Consider the following 14,976-nt stretch of genomic DNA (forward strand, 5'->3'; position numbering starts at 1 on the left):
GGGCGGAGCCTGGAGGGGCCGCGGGTGGCTCCGCCGGGGCGGTGCCGGCGGGGAAGGGTGAGGGGCGGGCGACCCCGGGGCGGCACCGCACTAGCGCCCCGCTTGCGCCTCTGGGCAGCCGGTAGTGGCAATAAAAAACAAAATCACAACAGCCTTCTGGAGCCATTCAGTATGCGTCGGACCCGCTTCTATCTCGCTTTATTGCCGCCACGACCCGGATGGGGAAACTGAGTCCCAGGGCACACTGCGCTCAGAATCAGTTGAGCTTCTCGCTGGGCTCCCCTACCCGGGGCTTCCAGAGCCCTATATCCACTAGTTATCGTGGGTTAACTCAGGGGTCCTCCCTTGGATTCAAGTCCAGCCGTGCCACCTACTAGCTGTGGGGGCTTGCACATTACTTACCCTTCCTCTGCCTCTGTAAAATAGGAAGACCAACCTCATTGGGTGTCGTTAGGATTAAAAACGTTATGTTACTTCTTAGAGTTATCGGGGTATTCATGACATCGTTTTATGTGATAGTAGCCATGAGAGGGGCCTGGTTAAATAAGGAAAGACACAGCCCAGGTTAAACGAAGGGTACAGATTAATATGCAGGGACAGGAAGAAATGTCCAGGATATTTACAGGCCGTTTAAAGGAAGAAAGCAAGTGAGAGAAGTTAATCATTCTGGAAAAGGAAATTGTAAAAATTTGCTTTCCGCCCCTGGATGTGTACCCTGGAGACGTTCTTGCACATGTCCACAACGAAGTTGGGTGCAGCAGGGCTCGACCTAACACAAACCCGGAAACAGCCCATAGATCCGTCAACAGGAGAATGGCTTCGTTTCCTTGGCGGGATACCCTGGTGAAATAGTATACAGCAGGGAAAAATGAATGGGCTACAATGACATGGATGGATTTTAGAGACATGAGCAGTGAAAAAGACAAGTTCTGGAAGACAAAACTGCAGACTATATTGTTTAAGCATATAGCTGGCAGCAGGGCCAGCCCTCACAGCCAGGGACAGGTTTAGCTTCTGCTGACCAGAATGATTAAAGTTTTAAAACAGCAAAAGTCAAGAACACAGCTGTGTTCTCTCTGTGGGGGAGGCAGGGATGCAGGGGAGGGGAGGGGAGGAAACACAGAGGTATGCAGTTCTAGCACCACTCTGGTCTTTCAGTGCGACACGGGTTCAAGAGGTTTGTTATATTACTATGTTTTGTAACTTACAAGTATGATGCATGCCATCATTTGTGTGTATCACAGTATTCAAAAAGAAAAGAGGAGGAGATAAATCAAATGAAAATATGGAGATACTTTTTGCCTATCAGTGATTAAAGTGTTAAGAGTGGTTATTTCCAGGGATGCCTGGGTGGCTCAGTTAGTTAAGCGTCTGTCTTTGGCTCAGGTCATGACTGAGTCCCTGATTCTCACTCTCCCTGCTTGTGCTCTCTCTCTCTCTCTAATAAGTAAATAAAACCTCTGAAACAAAACAAAAGAGTGGTTATTTCTGGAATGATGAGATTATGGGCTGCTTTTGTGTGTGAGTGTGTGTGTGTGTATGTTTGTTTTAGGGGGGGTTTAACTGTATTTTCCAGAAATTTTAAGATAGTGGTTACACAATGTTTTAATATTTAAAACCTGAGTTTATGGGGCGCCTGGGTGGCACAGCGGGTAAGCGTCTGCCTTCGGCTCAGGGAGTGATCCCGGCGTTATGGGATCGAGCCCCACATCAGGCTCCTCCACTGGGAGCCTGCTTCTTCCTCTCCCACTCCCCCTGCTTGTGTTCCCTCTCTCGCTGGCTGTCTCTACCTCTGTCAAATAAATAAAAATCTAAAAAAATAAATAAATAAAAAATAAAACCTGAGTTTTTAACTTATAAAAAAATGAGCTGCATCTATAACACAATTTCTTTTTAAAAAATACAACTATCTATGCCTGTATATTTGTAAATGTACACAAAAGGTCTGGAAGAATCCACACTGGACTACTGGCAGTAGTTTCCCCTGGGGAGTGGATGTGGGGCAGGAGGGGTGGATGCTGCCTTCACTTTTTGTTTTGTCAAGTTCCAGGTTGTTTACATTGGACTCATTTGTTAAGTTAATACCACTTTGTGTTCCATTAAAACAGAAGTGGGGCGGAGGGCAGGCCCAAGGTCCATCTTCTAGGCTGTGGAGACACCCCCATTGGGCAGTAGGGCTCCGTGGAGAGAGCCAAACGTGGATTCGAATCTTCTTGCCCCCCTGCTGTCCACCTCCATCTGCTTCCTGAGCCCCACCCGACTTCAGCCACCAGACCTCGCCCTGCCAGCCCCAGACAGAAAACCACAGGGCAAGGAAACACGGCAGTCAGGTGGGAAGCCTGAGGTTGAGGGTTCAGGGAAGAGGAGCCCCTTGCCCGACGTCACCCTGCAGGTTGGAGGCTGTACCAGGGGCGGGGGCATCCTGTCCCCAACCCCCAGCTCTGCTTCCTGCCCCAGGCCAATGACGGGGACTCCAGAAAGCAGAGAGTGCAACAACCCAGCTCCTGGACCAAATCCGGACCTGGAGCTCCCCCCTCAGGCCTGCCATGTCTGCAGGCGCAGGCTGACTCCAGGAGGCTCAGCTTTAAGGCCGGCTTCCCTTCCCTGTGCCCCAAGAACAAGACCGACCATGTCAATAATCACAAGGATAAGAAGAACAGCTCCCGTGTGTAGGGTGCTTTCTCCTGTGCTAAGCACTTTCCAGACAAATCTCAATGAATCCTTAAAATAACCAACGAGATGGGCACTATATTCCAGAGGGAGAAAGTGGGGCTCGGGGTGTGCAGGCGCCCAGGCTGGGATTCCCCCGTGCCTGTCTGCTGAAAAACCCCGAACTGCTCTGCCCCGAAGCCCCAGGCTGCCCCACTCCCACAGCAGGGCTTTCACGGGTGGGTGGTCACACCGATGCTGGTGCTGCCCTCCAACCCTGCCCGGAGCTGGTCCTCCCCACAAGGCTGCCCGTCCCTGGTCTGGCAGAGGTGGCTCTGCTTCGGGCCTTCCTGTCCCAGAGTGGGGGTCCTGAGTGTGACCACCCTCCCTTCTTACCCCTTAGCAATCTTTGCCCTAGGAAGAGCCCGCAGGGACCTCCTCACCCACCACCCCAGGTCCCCATTTACACAGTCTGAAACCAAGGCCCACAGGGCGGTCAGCACCTGCCCAAGTCTCCCCACTGCCTCCTGGGCAGAGTCAGTGTGGGAGCGAAGCCTGGAAACCAGCCTCTCTCCCTCTAGACAGAGAAGGAGGCCAAGGGAAGGGCCTTTGGAGGAGAGGCCAGTGAAAGCCCCCAGCAGGTGTGGGCCTGCACACAGGAGCTCTCCATAAGCCCGTGTTCCCATGACCTGGGCGGTGGGCCTGGGACGAGGAAGTAGCTGGTTCTTAACAGACAGGCTGGAGTGGTCAGGTGGACCCGGGTGACACTGGACACAGGAGCCCACTGGTATCCAGAAGAACCAATAATCCCTTCCTCACACAGCTCGATGAGGTTTGAGTGTGAGTTCTTGGCCTGGCCCCAGGTTCCTTCTGAGAGAAGAAACCCCTTAAGACACTTACAGGCTGTGAGCCTCACCTGGTTTCCCCTCTGACCTCAGGAGGAAGTGGATGAATCCCCAGCAGGCCTGCTGAGGGGACAAAGGAGCAGGGCTGTGGACAGGAAAACAGCCCCAAAGAGGAGCTGCACACCAAGGGCCCCACCCCCACCACACGCCCACGGAGGTGGGAGTAGCTCCTGCCCCCAACTCACCTCTTGGAAGCTGCTGGAACTCCAGTGGTGGAGAAGGGGCTGCCTCAGAGAGCCTTCAGCAGGCCCAGAACCAGTCACCAGAGCAGCCAGGGGTCATCCTGTTTGGCCTGGAGGAAGTAGCCGGTGGATTGTTCCTGCCAGGTCACCACCCCAGAAAGACACATTATTTAGGCCAACTCAGCAAAAAGCATCCCACCCGGGGGCAGGACCAGGACAGAGGTTCCTCTGTGCACTGGGCCCAGGGCCTGAGCCAGCATCTCCCGGGGGAGGGAGCAGGAGGGGGCGGCAACCTCTTGGGGGGGGTGAATTCAAATCCCATCAGAATCAGCAGTCTATGGTCCTAGGAGACCAGGATGAGGCTGTGAGCAGGGAGGCAGCTGGTGGGGGTGGGAGGTCTCCTTGGCCTCTGTCATGGCCAAGGGCGGGGGCCAGTTTAGCCAGGGACATCCCTTTGAAAAGGATGGGTCCCACCTATCAAGTGCCAGCCCTGGGGCCATCTCTCTGAATTCATACAATCCCACGAGGTAGGGACTACTTTTTTTTCCTTTTTGTAAGGACTCTCCATGCCTACGTGGGGCTTGAACTCATGACCCTGAGATCAAGAGTCACACGCTCTACTGACTGAGCCCGTCAGGTACCCCAGTAGGAACTACTTTAATACCTTTTACAGACGAGGAAGCTGAGGCCCAGAGAAGGGCGTTAATCTGACAGAGTTCCAGGGCAGGAGCCTGAGTGAGGCCAGGTCTCGTTCCAGAGCCGTCCCTCTGAACCTGGAAGCTCCCCTCCCAACCCTCTGCCTGCCAGGTTACATCCCACCCTCACCTCTGCCCAATACCTGCTCGGAGACACTGGCCACTGGCAGGCCAGCAGCTGGGCTCTGGCTGCCAGCCTGCTTCTCCCTGCTTCCCCAGCTCGGGGCTCTCCTCCCTCCTCCCACGCCTGCAGAGGCTTCTGGGCCTGCCTGGCACTGGGCAGGGGGAGGCAGGGCACAAAAGGCAGTGCTGTGGGCCAGGTGCCAGGTCTCCAGCCTCTCCTGGGAAGGTTGGGGGCAGGAGGGGGAGTGTGCTGGGTCACCCAGACTCCCTGGCACAACTGGCCATATAATTTGTGGGGGTCCAGAGCAAAATGAAAATGTGCAGCCCCTTATTAAAAAACATAGTAAGAATTTCAAGTTGACAACAGCAGAGCATTATGCTAAGCATAAGATCTGAACAACTGTCCAGGTTACAGGCCCATGAAGCAGACCCCAGAACCCAGAGTGGGGAGCTGAAACCCCAGGGCTCCATCCCAGGTGAGAGCCCAAGGTCCTGGGGTCCTGGTTCTCCATTAGTCTCCTGGTCTCCAATGAAGGAAGGAGAGAGGGAGGGAGGAGAGGAAAAAGGAAGGGAGGAGTGGTGAAGGCCTCTGGTAGGCTCTTCCCAGCTCCCTAGTGCAGGGCCCAGGACTCAGGCAATTGGGTCCTGACTCAGCCAAGCGGCTTCTCCTCATCTGTAAAATGGCCTAACGCTAGCCCCCTCCTCCCAGGGTGGTTGCAGGCCCTCGCACACTGGCGCTTGCTAACTGTTCACTGGTGGGTCTGCTTTTCCCATCTTATAGGTGAGGACACTAAAGCTCAGAGAGGGAAAGCCTGGGGCCTGCCCTCTGCCTCCCTTTCTTGCAGTGCGACCAACTGCTGAGTTAACTGGGGATTTCACTGGTAAGGTCCTTGGAACTTAACCCACAGACCAGGGAGTGGACATGGGGTGGAGCGATTTCCTTCCCACCCTGAGTCATTTCCGCCCAGGCCCTAGACTCTCCTCCCACGGGTGCAGGACAAGGGGTCCCCTGGAAGCCTCTGAGTTGGGGCGTTCCATGAGCCAAGTGCAGCCAGGGGGCCAGACCTCCTGGCCTGGTGGGGAAGCAGGTACGCTTCTGGGAAAGAAACACGTGGGCAGATTAAATGGCCAGAAGCCCAGGAGTCAGCTGCGGCCTGGGGAGGGGCCCGAGGACTCAGCCTGCCCTCAAGTCAACAGGTTATGGAATTGTGGCAGGGAGAGAAGCCCCGATCCCCACCCCCAGACACAGGACCACACTTCAGACAGGCTTCCAGAAAATACACGTTTACCCGTACACTCCAGAGGTTGCCCTGGCAGTCACAGTTCAAAGGCCCCTTTGCCCAACGAACCCCAAGCTCCAGGCTGCCCTGACCAGGGCAACCAGCCTGGGCAGTGTGGCACCAAAGGCAGATGGAGCGGGGGAGTAAAGAGGGCCCAGGGCTGTTGCAAGATCGAAGATCACGATGCTGGTGAGTGGGGGGCCATCAGCCCCAGGGCAAAGGCCACTGGACAGATCCAGAGAAGGGATGAACCCCAAAACGAAGATTTGGATGACTCGGGGAGTGGGATGTGAAGGACGGCGCAAAGGTCACCACAGTCCTCCTCTTCTCCCCCTCAAGTCTGGAGCCCTAAAATGGCTGCAAGTGTCCCCACGGTAGGGCAAGAAGGGACCTGAGGTCCTCTAGGCAGGTGGCAGGAGACAGGATCCATAAATTAAATGTTTTTGGTGGAGTGTGGAACAGAGGCCCGGTGAAGGCGTGGCAGCCGGCCAGGTGACGGGGCTACTGGGTCCTCCACGATGGGTGGGCGAACACAATGGGCCTCTTCTTGGCCCAGCGGGAGAACACGGCCTTCTCAGTGATGAAGCGATGGGCACTGCGGGGCGCCCGCTCGTGTGCCAGGTACATCTGACACTCGTCCAGCCGGCCCTTCTCGAAGTAGTGGTAAGGCACCGAGGGGTGGCTCTCCTCCCTGCGGGAGGGGAAGAGGGACAGGCGTGGGGTACCAAACTTGCCCACCTCCCGCCCCCTGCTGCCGTCTGCTGCGGCAGCCCCTCACCGGGCACTCCCACAGAGCCCCTGCCCGGGCCCCGGGAAGGCCAGCACAGACCGGGCAAGAGCGGGCCAGCCCACAGATCCCAGAGGCCAGGGTTCGACACCGCCTCTGCCTCTGGCAAGCTGGCTGACGCTGGGCCAGAGACGTACTCCCTGAGCATAAATAACCCATCTATAAAATGGAGATGGGCACTGGAGACCACAGGTCCAGGAAGATCAAGACTGCGAAGTGCAGGGGCCATGGCAGAGGACACACGGGCTCCCGTCATCTTGCCCACATGCTCATTGAGCAAGCTCCGAAGAGAACAGAAGATAAATATCGGAGACCTGCTCTGTCCGCTCCACACGTGTTACTTACAGTAATACCGGAGTATTACGGTATCAATGGCAACTGGTCCGATGCAATCTATCCCTGACACGCGTATCAGCCGGCGCCCGACCGTGCCCTTCTAAGCACTTCGGTAGATCACTCTCTCTAAATGTTTCTACCACCTTCTGGGGAAGGTGTGATTGTTTGCTTTCACGCATGAGGAAATGGAGGCCTGCAAAGTGGCCTGACTGCCCCAAAGTCACAATGGCAGGGTGACACCGGTCATGAGCCTGGGCTCCTTCCCACCAGGCACCGGGCCCAAGGGGTGTCTGAGCCCCAGCCGCCCACCGGGGAGCCCACGCCCCCTGTGCCCCACAGCTCCAAGGTCCCCCCAGGGTGAGCCAGGACAGGGGCCCCCGGTCCTCCCTGCCCCAGCCTTCCGTTCCCCCCGGGACCCGGCCGGCCTGACCTGCAGTAGCTGTCGCTGACCATTCCATAGACCACGATCTCCTCACACAGCTCCAGGGCAAGGATCATGGTGAACCAGCCAGTGCTGAGAAAGGAGCCCGACTGCCTCCTGGCAGGAGGGGCAACAGTCAGCCCGCTGCTTCCCCGACTCAAGCTGGAGCAAGGGGCTGTGTGGCAGACCCAGCCTCAGCTCTCTTAGGACACAGAGCTGGTTACCCTCCCGGCCAACGGCCCCTACCTTGACCCCTGCAGAGGGGACCCTGGGGGAGGCTGGGGAGGGGACAGAGCCAGCCCGAGATCCACAGCAGGTAAGAGGTAGAGCTGGATGCAAACCCAGGCCTCTTCAGCCCCTCACCACCCACCCAGGACCTGAGCAAACCCCCAGACGATGGTGTGGGGACCCTGGTCACAAACTCTGCTCATCTAAGGGACCAAGCTTGGGGAGATGAGGGGGGGGCCATAGAGCACAGTGGTTGAAAGTGGGTAAGACAGTTGTCTGGAGGGGCGCCTGGGTGGCTCAGATGGTGGAGTGTCTGCCTTCGGCTCAGGTCATGATCTCCAGGTCCTGGGATCGATACCGACCTCAGGCTCCAGACTCAGCAGGGAGTCTACTGCTCCCTCTCCCTCTGCCTCTCCCCCTGCCCAAGTTCTTTCCCTGTCTTTCTTTCTCTCAAGTGAATAAATAAAATCTTAAAAAAAAAGATAGTTGTCTGGAATCAGATAGTCTTCAATTCTAACCCTGAATCTGCTCCCAAACCTCTCTGGGGCTCACTGACCCATCTGTGAAATGGGGAGAATTATAGGTAGTTATGGGGAGGGAACATTGTTGGCTCAGCACCTCCCCCATGCCCCTACACCCACCTGGGAGCAAGGGGCTGTGTGGGCAGCCCAGGCCTCAACCCTCTCAATGCACCAGCACTGGTTACTTTCCCAGCCGAGGGCAGCTCACCTCCACCTCGACAGAGGGGTTATGGGGTGGCTCACTCATGCAAGGAACCGGCCACAGCCACTGCTAACATTCTCAGGGGAGGGGGCAGAACTGCTGAGAAGACAAGGAGAAAAAGGAAGGGGACAAAGAATGTCAGGCAGGGAGGTGTGTCTTTAGAGGGGGTAGTCAAGGAGGGCTTCTCTGAGGAGGTGACATCCCATCCAGAGCTGAATAGCAAGAAGGAGTCAATCATAGGGAGATGTGGGGGAAGAGCATTCAAGACAGAGGGAACAGCATGTGCAAGGCCTGCTTCTGAGGAAGCCCAGGTGGCTGGGGCAGGCTGAGTGAAGGGAGATGACGAGATCACAGGCAGGCAGGGGTCAGATCATACTAGGCTTGCAGGCCAGGGGAGGGGAGGGGGTGGAAGCCTCGACTGACTTTATTCTCCATGTGAAATGAAGCTGCTGTCAGGTTGAGGGCAGGCCACCAACGGGATGAATTCCCTGGGGCGGCTGGTGCTTAGACTGCAGGCGGCCAGAGTGGGGAGCAGCAAGGGGGTGCTGCAAGGGCGGCGGGTGGAGGGGAAGGAATGGTGGCTTAGGTGGCTTAGGTGCCCTGTGGGCAGATTAGGAGAGTTAAGAGCCCACGATACGGGGCAGGTGATGCAATGAAAGGAGTCAGATGCAAAGCCCAAGCTTCTGGCTGGGAAACTGGAGGTTGGTGGCTGTATTTCCTGGGCTGGCGCGGGGGCGGGAGGGGGATAAAAGGGTGGGGAGAGCCAGTGTGCGGAGGAGGTAGGCGGAGTCAGCGTGCTCTTCGAGTGTGGGATACAATGAGATCTTCCATGCAGAGTACTTAACTCGGTGCCTGGTGCGCGCACAGGGCTGTTGCTACGGTTAAGTGACACTTTTGTTATCTGGCAGGGACTTTAGAGACCATCTCAGACCTCAGGGCGTAGCCCCTCCAGAGGGAGGTGCTCCCTGACGCTGCCCCTACGTGGCAGTGCTCCCCTATCTTGTGCTTGCAAAGCCAAACGCCCCTCACCACCGCTGGGGAATTTTCATCTCTGTGCTAATTCAATGAATGACAGTCCTTCTGCTCTGTCCCTCATCAGAGGCCGGACCACATCTGCCTCAGTCCCTGCTGACCTCCCAGCGCCTGACGGAGCAGACCCTTGATGGACAAGAAGCCGCTGGAGAAGGCACGTCCCCTCCCCCGCCCCCCCGCGGCGGGCCCTGGCTCACCGGTTCTTGCCCGTCTCGTCCTGGAAGACCTGGTCGCAGTAGGCCATCATGCGCTCGGTGAAGGTATACACCTGCAGGCCCGGGTACATCCTGGTCAGCTGCAGCAGCGTGCGGTACGTGCGGCCGCCCAGCGCCCGGTCCATGTGCCTGCCCTGACCCCACACCACATAGAGCGTGTCTCGAGCGTGCTGGAAGTAGTGCGAGTAGTTGCGCAGCAGCAGAGGCACGCTCGTGTGCGAGACCACGCGCAGGGTGCTGCGCCGGCCCACGTCCGCCTCGAAGCCTACGGTGGGCGCCTGGTTCATGCGCAGTACGCACTCGGCGCTGTCGATCTCGGCGCCCAGGCCCGAGCCCAGCATCTGGCCGGAGCTGGACACCACGGCGCAGCTGCGGCACGGTTCTCGGACCAGCGGCTGCGGGGAGAGGCAGAGGCGAAGAGGAAGGCGTGAGCGCCCAGCTCCCGAGGCCCGGCTCCTCCACCCAGTGACAGCCCCCGGCTTCGCGTGATCCCTGTCTCAGCTCCGAGGACAGCATCCATCCATCCTGCAGATGAGGAATTTGAGGCTGGGCAGGCGAGTGACTTTCCTACGGTCATAGGGAGAGCGAGGGGCAGGGCTGCGACTCTACGTTCAGAGCCCCATGCTTCCTCATCAGCCATATCCACGTCCCTTCTCCCGATTGGTGAGGCCTCAACAGGCCCTCCATCATGGGTTCCTCATTATAGTTACATGAGCAAATATTTATAAAGCACTTAGAGCAATGCCTGGCACAGACTGGGTGTCATACGTGTGTTTGTTAAGTAAACATGAACCTGAGCTCTTCACAATCACTGTTAGACCACTCCCTCCTCCGCCCGAGCCCCACTCACGTTATGCCCGGTTCATAAGTAAAAGGGGGGGGGTCTTTAGGGGCACAGCCACATTGAGAACCTGAGGTTCTGAGCCTGAATCCTGGCTTGACTATTTCCTCTGTCTCTCGGAGCCTCAATTTCCTCATCTGTCAAATGGGGATGAAAATATTATCTATTTCACCAGGTTGTGAGGATTCAATTAAAAATGCCTGGAGAGGGGGGCGCCTGGGTGGTTCAGTCAGTTAAGCATCTGACTCTTGATCTCAGCTCAGATCTTGGGGAAAAAAAAAAAAAAGCATGGCGAGTGATCAGCTCAGACCACAGCACAGTGAGGGCCTGACCACCATCTCATTATCTCTCAAAAAGCAGATGCTGAGCCAACATGCCTGCAAATGTTCCCTGGGGGTCAGAGGTCAGGACTTCCAGAAAAGGACTTGCTCCTCACTGCATGTCTCCATGTCTTCCTGGGGGCAGACAGGGGTTTACAGGGGCCTGAATCCCACTCTCGGACATTTTATATCTAACATAATGTTGACTTAGGGACTCATAGGTCCATTTTCCAAGTCCCCAAAATACAGAACAAGACTTTTTTATTCTGCCTGCAGTTTGAGCCTGTCCTGACAACAGGGGTCTGTTGAGATCTGAGGTCAGCACCAACCCAGGAGATACTCTGCTTGTCCCACAAGATCTAAAAAGTCTTTAAAAGGTCTTTAAAATATTTAATTGCAATCAGTCCAGCTCTTCAAAATATTTTATTACAACCAGTCCATTCTGATACTCAAAACCTGGATTTCTGGCTTCTCTTAAGAAACCCAGACGATCTGGCTACCCTGAGCCTACATTCCCATGAGCTCTTGAGTGTCTGAAATATTCACGGCTGCCACCGTGGAAGATGGGACAGCATTGACCCGGCCCACCCACCACCACACCCAGCTGGCCAAACCCCAGTGGTTTTGCATCTTGATCCAATATTTATACAGCACCTGTTGTGAACACTGTCCAGGGATCACCCAGCTGAACCTGCACAGAAACTCTACAGAGGTGGAAACTACCAGAAGGTCTCCTACTGATGACAAGGTAACCGAGACTCAGAGAAATTAAGACCCCAAATATGTCTCCTGCAAGCCAGGGTCCCTGACCATGCCTCCCTCTGATTTCCTCTCAGACAGCCATCAGACTCAGAACTGGGAGCTTTCTGAGCTGGTGTCAGTGTGGGGTGCCTTCGAGAAAACTACCATGGGGTGGGGTGGGGGGCCCTGAAATCAGGGTGAGGGGGTAAAGTACTCCAAACCTCCCATGGGGAGGTGGGTCGTCACCCCTGAGCCCCAACGTCTCTGTCTCCCCATGAGAGGGAGGGCTTTGGGGTTGACATGGCTCTTCTCCGTCATCTCTAGCCCCAGCAGCCATCAGCACAAGGCCGGGCACATCGAAATACCTACCTGCTGAATGAACGGATTATGTGTATACATAGTTAATTCTAAAAACACACAGAACGATGCACAGATCACCATGATGGGATGGTGTCTGTCTCCCGCACCGGGACTGAGAGCTCCAGATGGCCAGCCTGGCTGACTCACCTTTTCTACCACCAGCACCCAGCTGAGGGCAGCCAGGCAATATTTGTTGAATTAAAAAAAAAAAAAAAAAAAAAGTTCCTCTTAGAACTTGGGGCTCACAGAGGTGAAGTGGCTGCTCAGTGTCACACAGCTGGTGGGCATAGGAGCCAAGCCTGGGGTCCGGGCCGGCCTGGCATGAGCCTGGTTCTCACCTACGCCCAGAGAGTTGGGGGCTCCCCGACAGCCACAGCCAGCCCTGTTGCGGCGTGTTGCCCGGCCCGCTCACCTTCCCGTCTGGCACGCTGCTGTACCCGCTGAAGTGCAGGGGCCCCGGCACGGTGGGCCTGGAGATGGTGGCGAGCTGGGGGTCCAGGCAGGAGGCCAGGCAGAAGGGCAGGCAGGCCCAGCAGCAGAGCACGATGTAGGCAGCAGAGAAGCCCAAGGAGCACAGAATGACGAGCAGGAGCCGGCCCTGGGGGAGACAGCGGTCAGGGGGTGTGGGCCGGGGTCCCTGGGGCTCCTAGAAGTCCGTGCTGGGTCCAAACCCCAGCTCAGTAGCTTCCAGAACATTAGCGCAGTCCACGGTCTCCGTTAACCGGGGCTTCCTCTGGGCTGCCAGGCTCAGGCTCTGGAGACAAGTCCTATTCTTATCCCCATATTCTAGATAAAGAATCTGGGGTGAAGGCTCAAGGCCACAAGGCAAGAAAGCAGCAGGATGGGGCCTTAAATCCAGGCTGCAGAAGCCACGCTCTTAACCGGAAGCCTAGGTGCACTGTGCAGCCTTGGGTATGACTCTCCACCCCTCTGGGCCTGTTTCTAGAACATTGGGGCCCATAATGCCCGCAGTGTGAACGTACTGTAAGGACTATGGTAAAAATGCTCCGTGTACTGTAAGGTGATGCACGAGATGGGAGAGCGGCCCCTCAGAAGGGCAACCATCCTCCTTCAGACGTGGGACTGGGGCTGCCAGTATGCCCGTCCCCTGCCCCCTCCCCCCGCTGCTCAGTGACCAGCCCCCTCGCCAATGATCTGGGTCAGCCGCCCAGGAAGTGAGGGAAGTGTCACTCAAAGAATGGTTTCAATTATTGAAAGCGACGGCTCAGAGGCTCCCACCTCCACAAACCATGAGGCCGTCTGAACCAGGAAGCCCTCCAGGCCCACTGGCCCTGCTGGCAGACTTAGTGACCAAGCCTTCGAGGGGGGGAGGCACCAGAAAGAGGGCCCGACTCGGGGCTGCCATCGTGTGCTGGGCCACCCCCGTCACCGTCTATATCTCTCTGGGCTCTAAAATTCTCCCAGCCTGCCCAAGGCACAGGTCCCCCCTCAGAAGCCACCTAGCAGCTGTTGGTGCTCTGAAAACCTGAGGAGGGAAGGCAGCCCCCACCATCCCCCCAGGCATATCCTACCAGAGGCCCACCCTTTTCTGCCCACAAGCCACATCAGCTTCTAAAAATAAATCTCTCTGTGGCCAGCTGTGCGGGGGAGGGGGTTCGGCCCCTGAGGCCTCAGGCTCTGCCTGGTACCTAGTCCTCTGCCCACAAGGGACCCAGAGACCTGAATTCAAGCCGTGGTGGTGGACTCTCCCCAACATCCAGGGCCCCCCGAATCAAGTTGAGAGCAGCCACACCGAACTTTCACACCATATCCCCCTCCCAGGTGGGTGCCTCACCTGGGTGACCTCCGGGGTGCTGACAGGAAATAGTACTATTACCTCCATGTCACAGGTGAGACCCGGCAAGGCCCTGAAACCAGGGAGGAAACACCACCTGCCTGAACCACAACCGCCTGCCAGACCAGATCAGCAGGGCTTTGAGGCCAGTCTGCCCTTCTTAGCTCAGGAGCAGTGGGTCAGAAGTGAGTCAGTCCTGGGGTGGGAGAGGTTAGGAGGCTGCTGTGCCGGAAGTTCCCCAAGAGCCTTCCTCCTTACACCACTTACCCCTTACACCACTTACCCGGGCCTTCATGCTGCCGCGGCTGCTCAACAGCCCCGGGGCTGCGGTCTCCAGGGCTCGCGCTGGGAAGGGGTGGGAACCAGGCACCTGCCAAGATCCAGAAGCTCAGAGCTGGGTCCTGGGCCTCTGAGGAACCGGCGCAGGGAAACTGAGGCAGGGGAGGTATGGGCCAGGGTAAAGGCAGATGACTTCCAGGAATCAAACTCCTTAAAGTCTCCCAAACACCGGACAGCGCTGTCCGCATCCTAAAGGAGCTGGTATCAGTGACCTTCCGGGAAACCTCCCACCAACCCAATCCCCATCGTGCAGATGGGGAAGGAGAGGCAGGGAGGGGGAGCCCTCGGCTCAAGGTCACCCATCGAGTCCGGGTCAGTTAGAACCAGGAGCCCCGACTGCCACCCCATCCCTCCTACCTCTCTACAAGAGGGATGCACAGAGAGGCCTGGGGCAGGATAGGACGAGGGATTTCCACCCCTCTCCCAGATTCTGCCTTCCCCGGCCAGGCGCTAACCAGGCGGATGGGCTGGGGCGCTCCGGCTGCTCTCGATTCGCTGCTCGGAGCTCCATGGCCCGCAAAACGGGCGGGCCGGGCGGGAAGCCGGAGCCCCGGGGCGGAGGCGGCACCGCGGCCGCGGCTTCTGGAGGCTGGAAACCGAACGTGAGCCGCCGGCAGCGGGGGCGGGGTCTGGGAGGACGGGGAGGAGACAGGCGCGTGGAGGCGGGACCCCGGCGACGGGGGCGGGACCTACGAGCACCGCCGGCGCGACACCGGAGGGAAGTGCGTGGCTGGCGGCGGGGGCCTCCGGGATGGGGGCGGGGCCTGCGGGCCGGGGGCGGAGTCGGAGGATGAGCTTCTCCCCTTTTCCCGCCCTCCCACATTTCTCCCAAGCTCCTGCCGGGGTCGGGTGGGCGGCGCGCAGAGAAAAGACCTAGGGAGTGTGGCAACCGAAGCGTCGTGGCTGCCTAGCCGGCCGGACTCGAGTTTCTCCATTTGTGAAATTGGGGGATGGGTAGGAAAATGAAGCAGGGGCTTGGAGTCAGGCAGCCCTTGGGGGGGGGG

At 57.4% G+C, this 14,976-nt stretch overlaps 2 protein-coding genes across 10 annotated transcripts in view; both read right to left on the reverse strand.

Annotated features, from left to right (window-relative positions):
* ST6GALNAC6 (ST6 N-acetylgalactosaminide alpha-2,6-sialyltransferase 6) overlaps positions 1-3,969 on the reverse strand; it is a 17,438-nt gene extending 13,469 nt beyond the window's left edge. Inside the window, exon 1 of one of the 3 annotated variants that reach the window (XM_034664580.1) lies at positions 715-733. The gene's annotated coding sequence lies outside the window, so the exon portion shown is untranslated. Of the gene's footprint in view, positions 1-714; positions 789-3,739 lie in introns of those variants that run through there. The other 2 variants (XM_034664581.1, XM_034664578.1) reach the window with 2 other exon arrangements.
* Positions 3,970-5,822: 1,853 nt separating this feature from the next.
* Positions 5,823-14,976, reverse strand: part of ST6GALNAC4 (ST6 N-acetylgalactosaminide alpha-2,6-sialyltransferase 4) — an 11,711-nt gene continuing 2,557 nt past the window's right edge. For 2 of the 7 annotated variants that reach the window (XM_034664584.1, XM_034664585.1), the window contains exons 3-6: positions 12,251-12,436; positions 9,559-9,971; positions 7,388-7,495; positions 6,336-6,525 (exon numbers count right to left, since the gene is read on the reverse strand). In XM_034664584.1, the coding sequence (XP_034520475.1) occupies positions 6,336-6,525; positions 7,388-7,495; positions 9,559-9,971; positions 12,251-12,436 (897 nt within the window). Of the gene's footprint in view, positions 6,526-7,387; positions 7,496-9,558; positions 9,972-12,176; positions 12,437-13,633; positions 13,781-13,916; positions 14,004-14,329; positions 14,661-14,976 lie in introns of those variants that run through there. The other 5 variants (XM_002915178.4, XM_011219648.3, XM_034664583.1 and 2 more) reach the window with 5 other exon arrangements.

Source organism: Ailuropoda melanoleuca, chromosome 7 (assembly GCF_002007445.2).
Source record: "Ailuropoda melanoleuca isolate Jingjing chromosome 7, ASM200744v2, whole genome shotgun sequence".
Taxonomy (NCBI): Eukaryota; Metazoa; Chordata; class Mammalia; order Carnivora; family Ursidae; genus Ailuropoda; species Ailuropoda melanoleuca.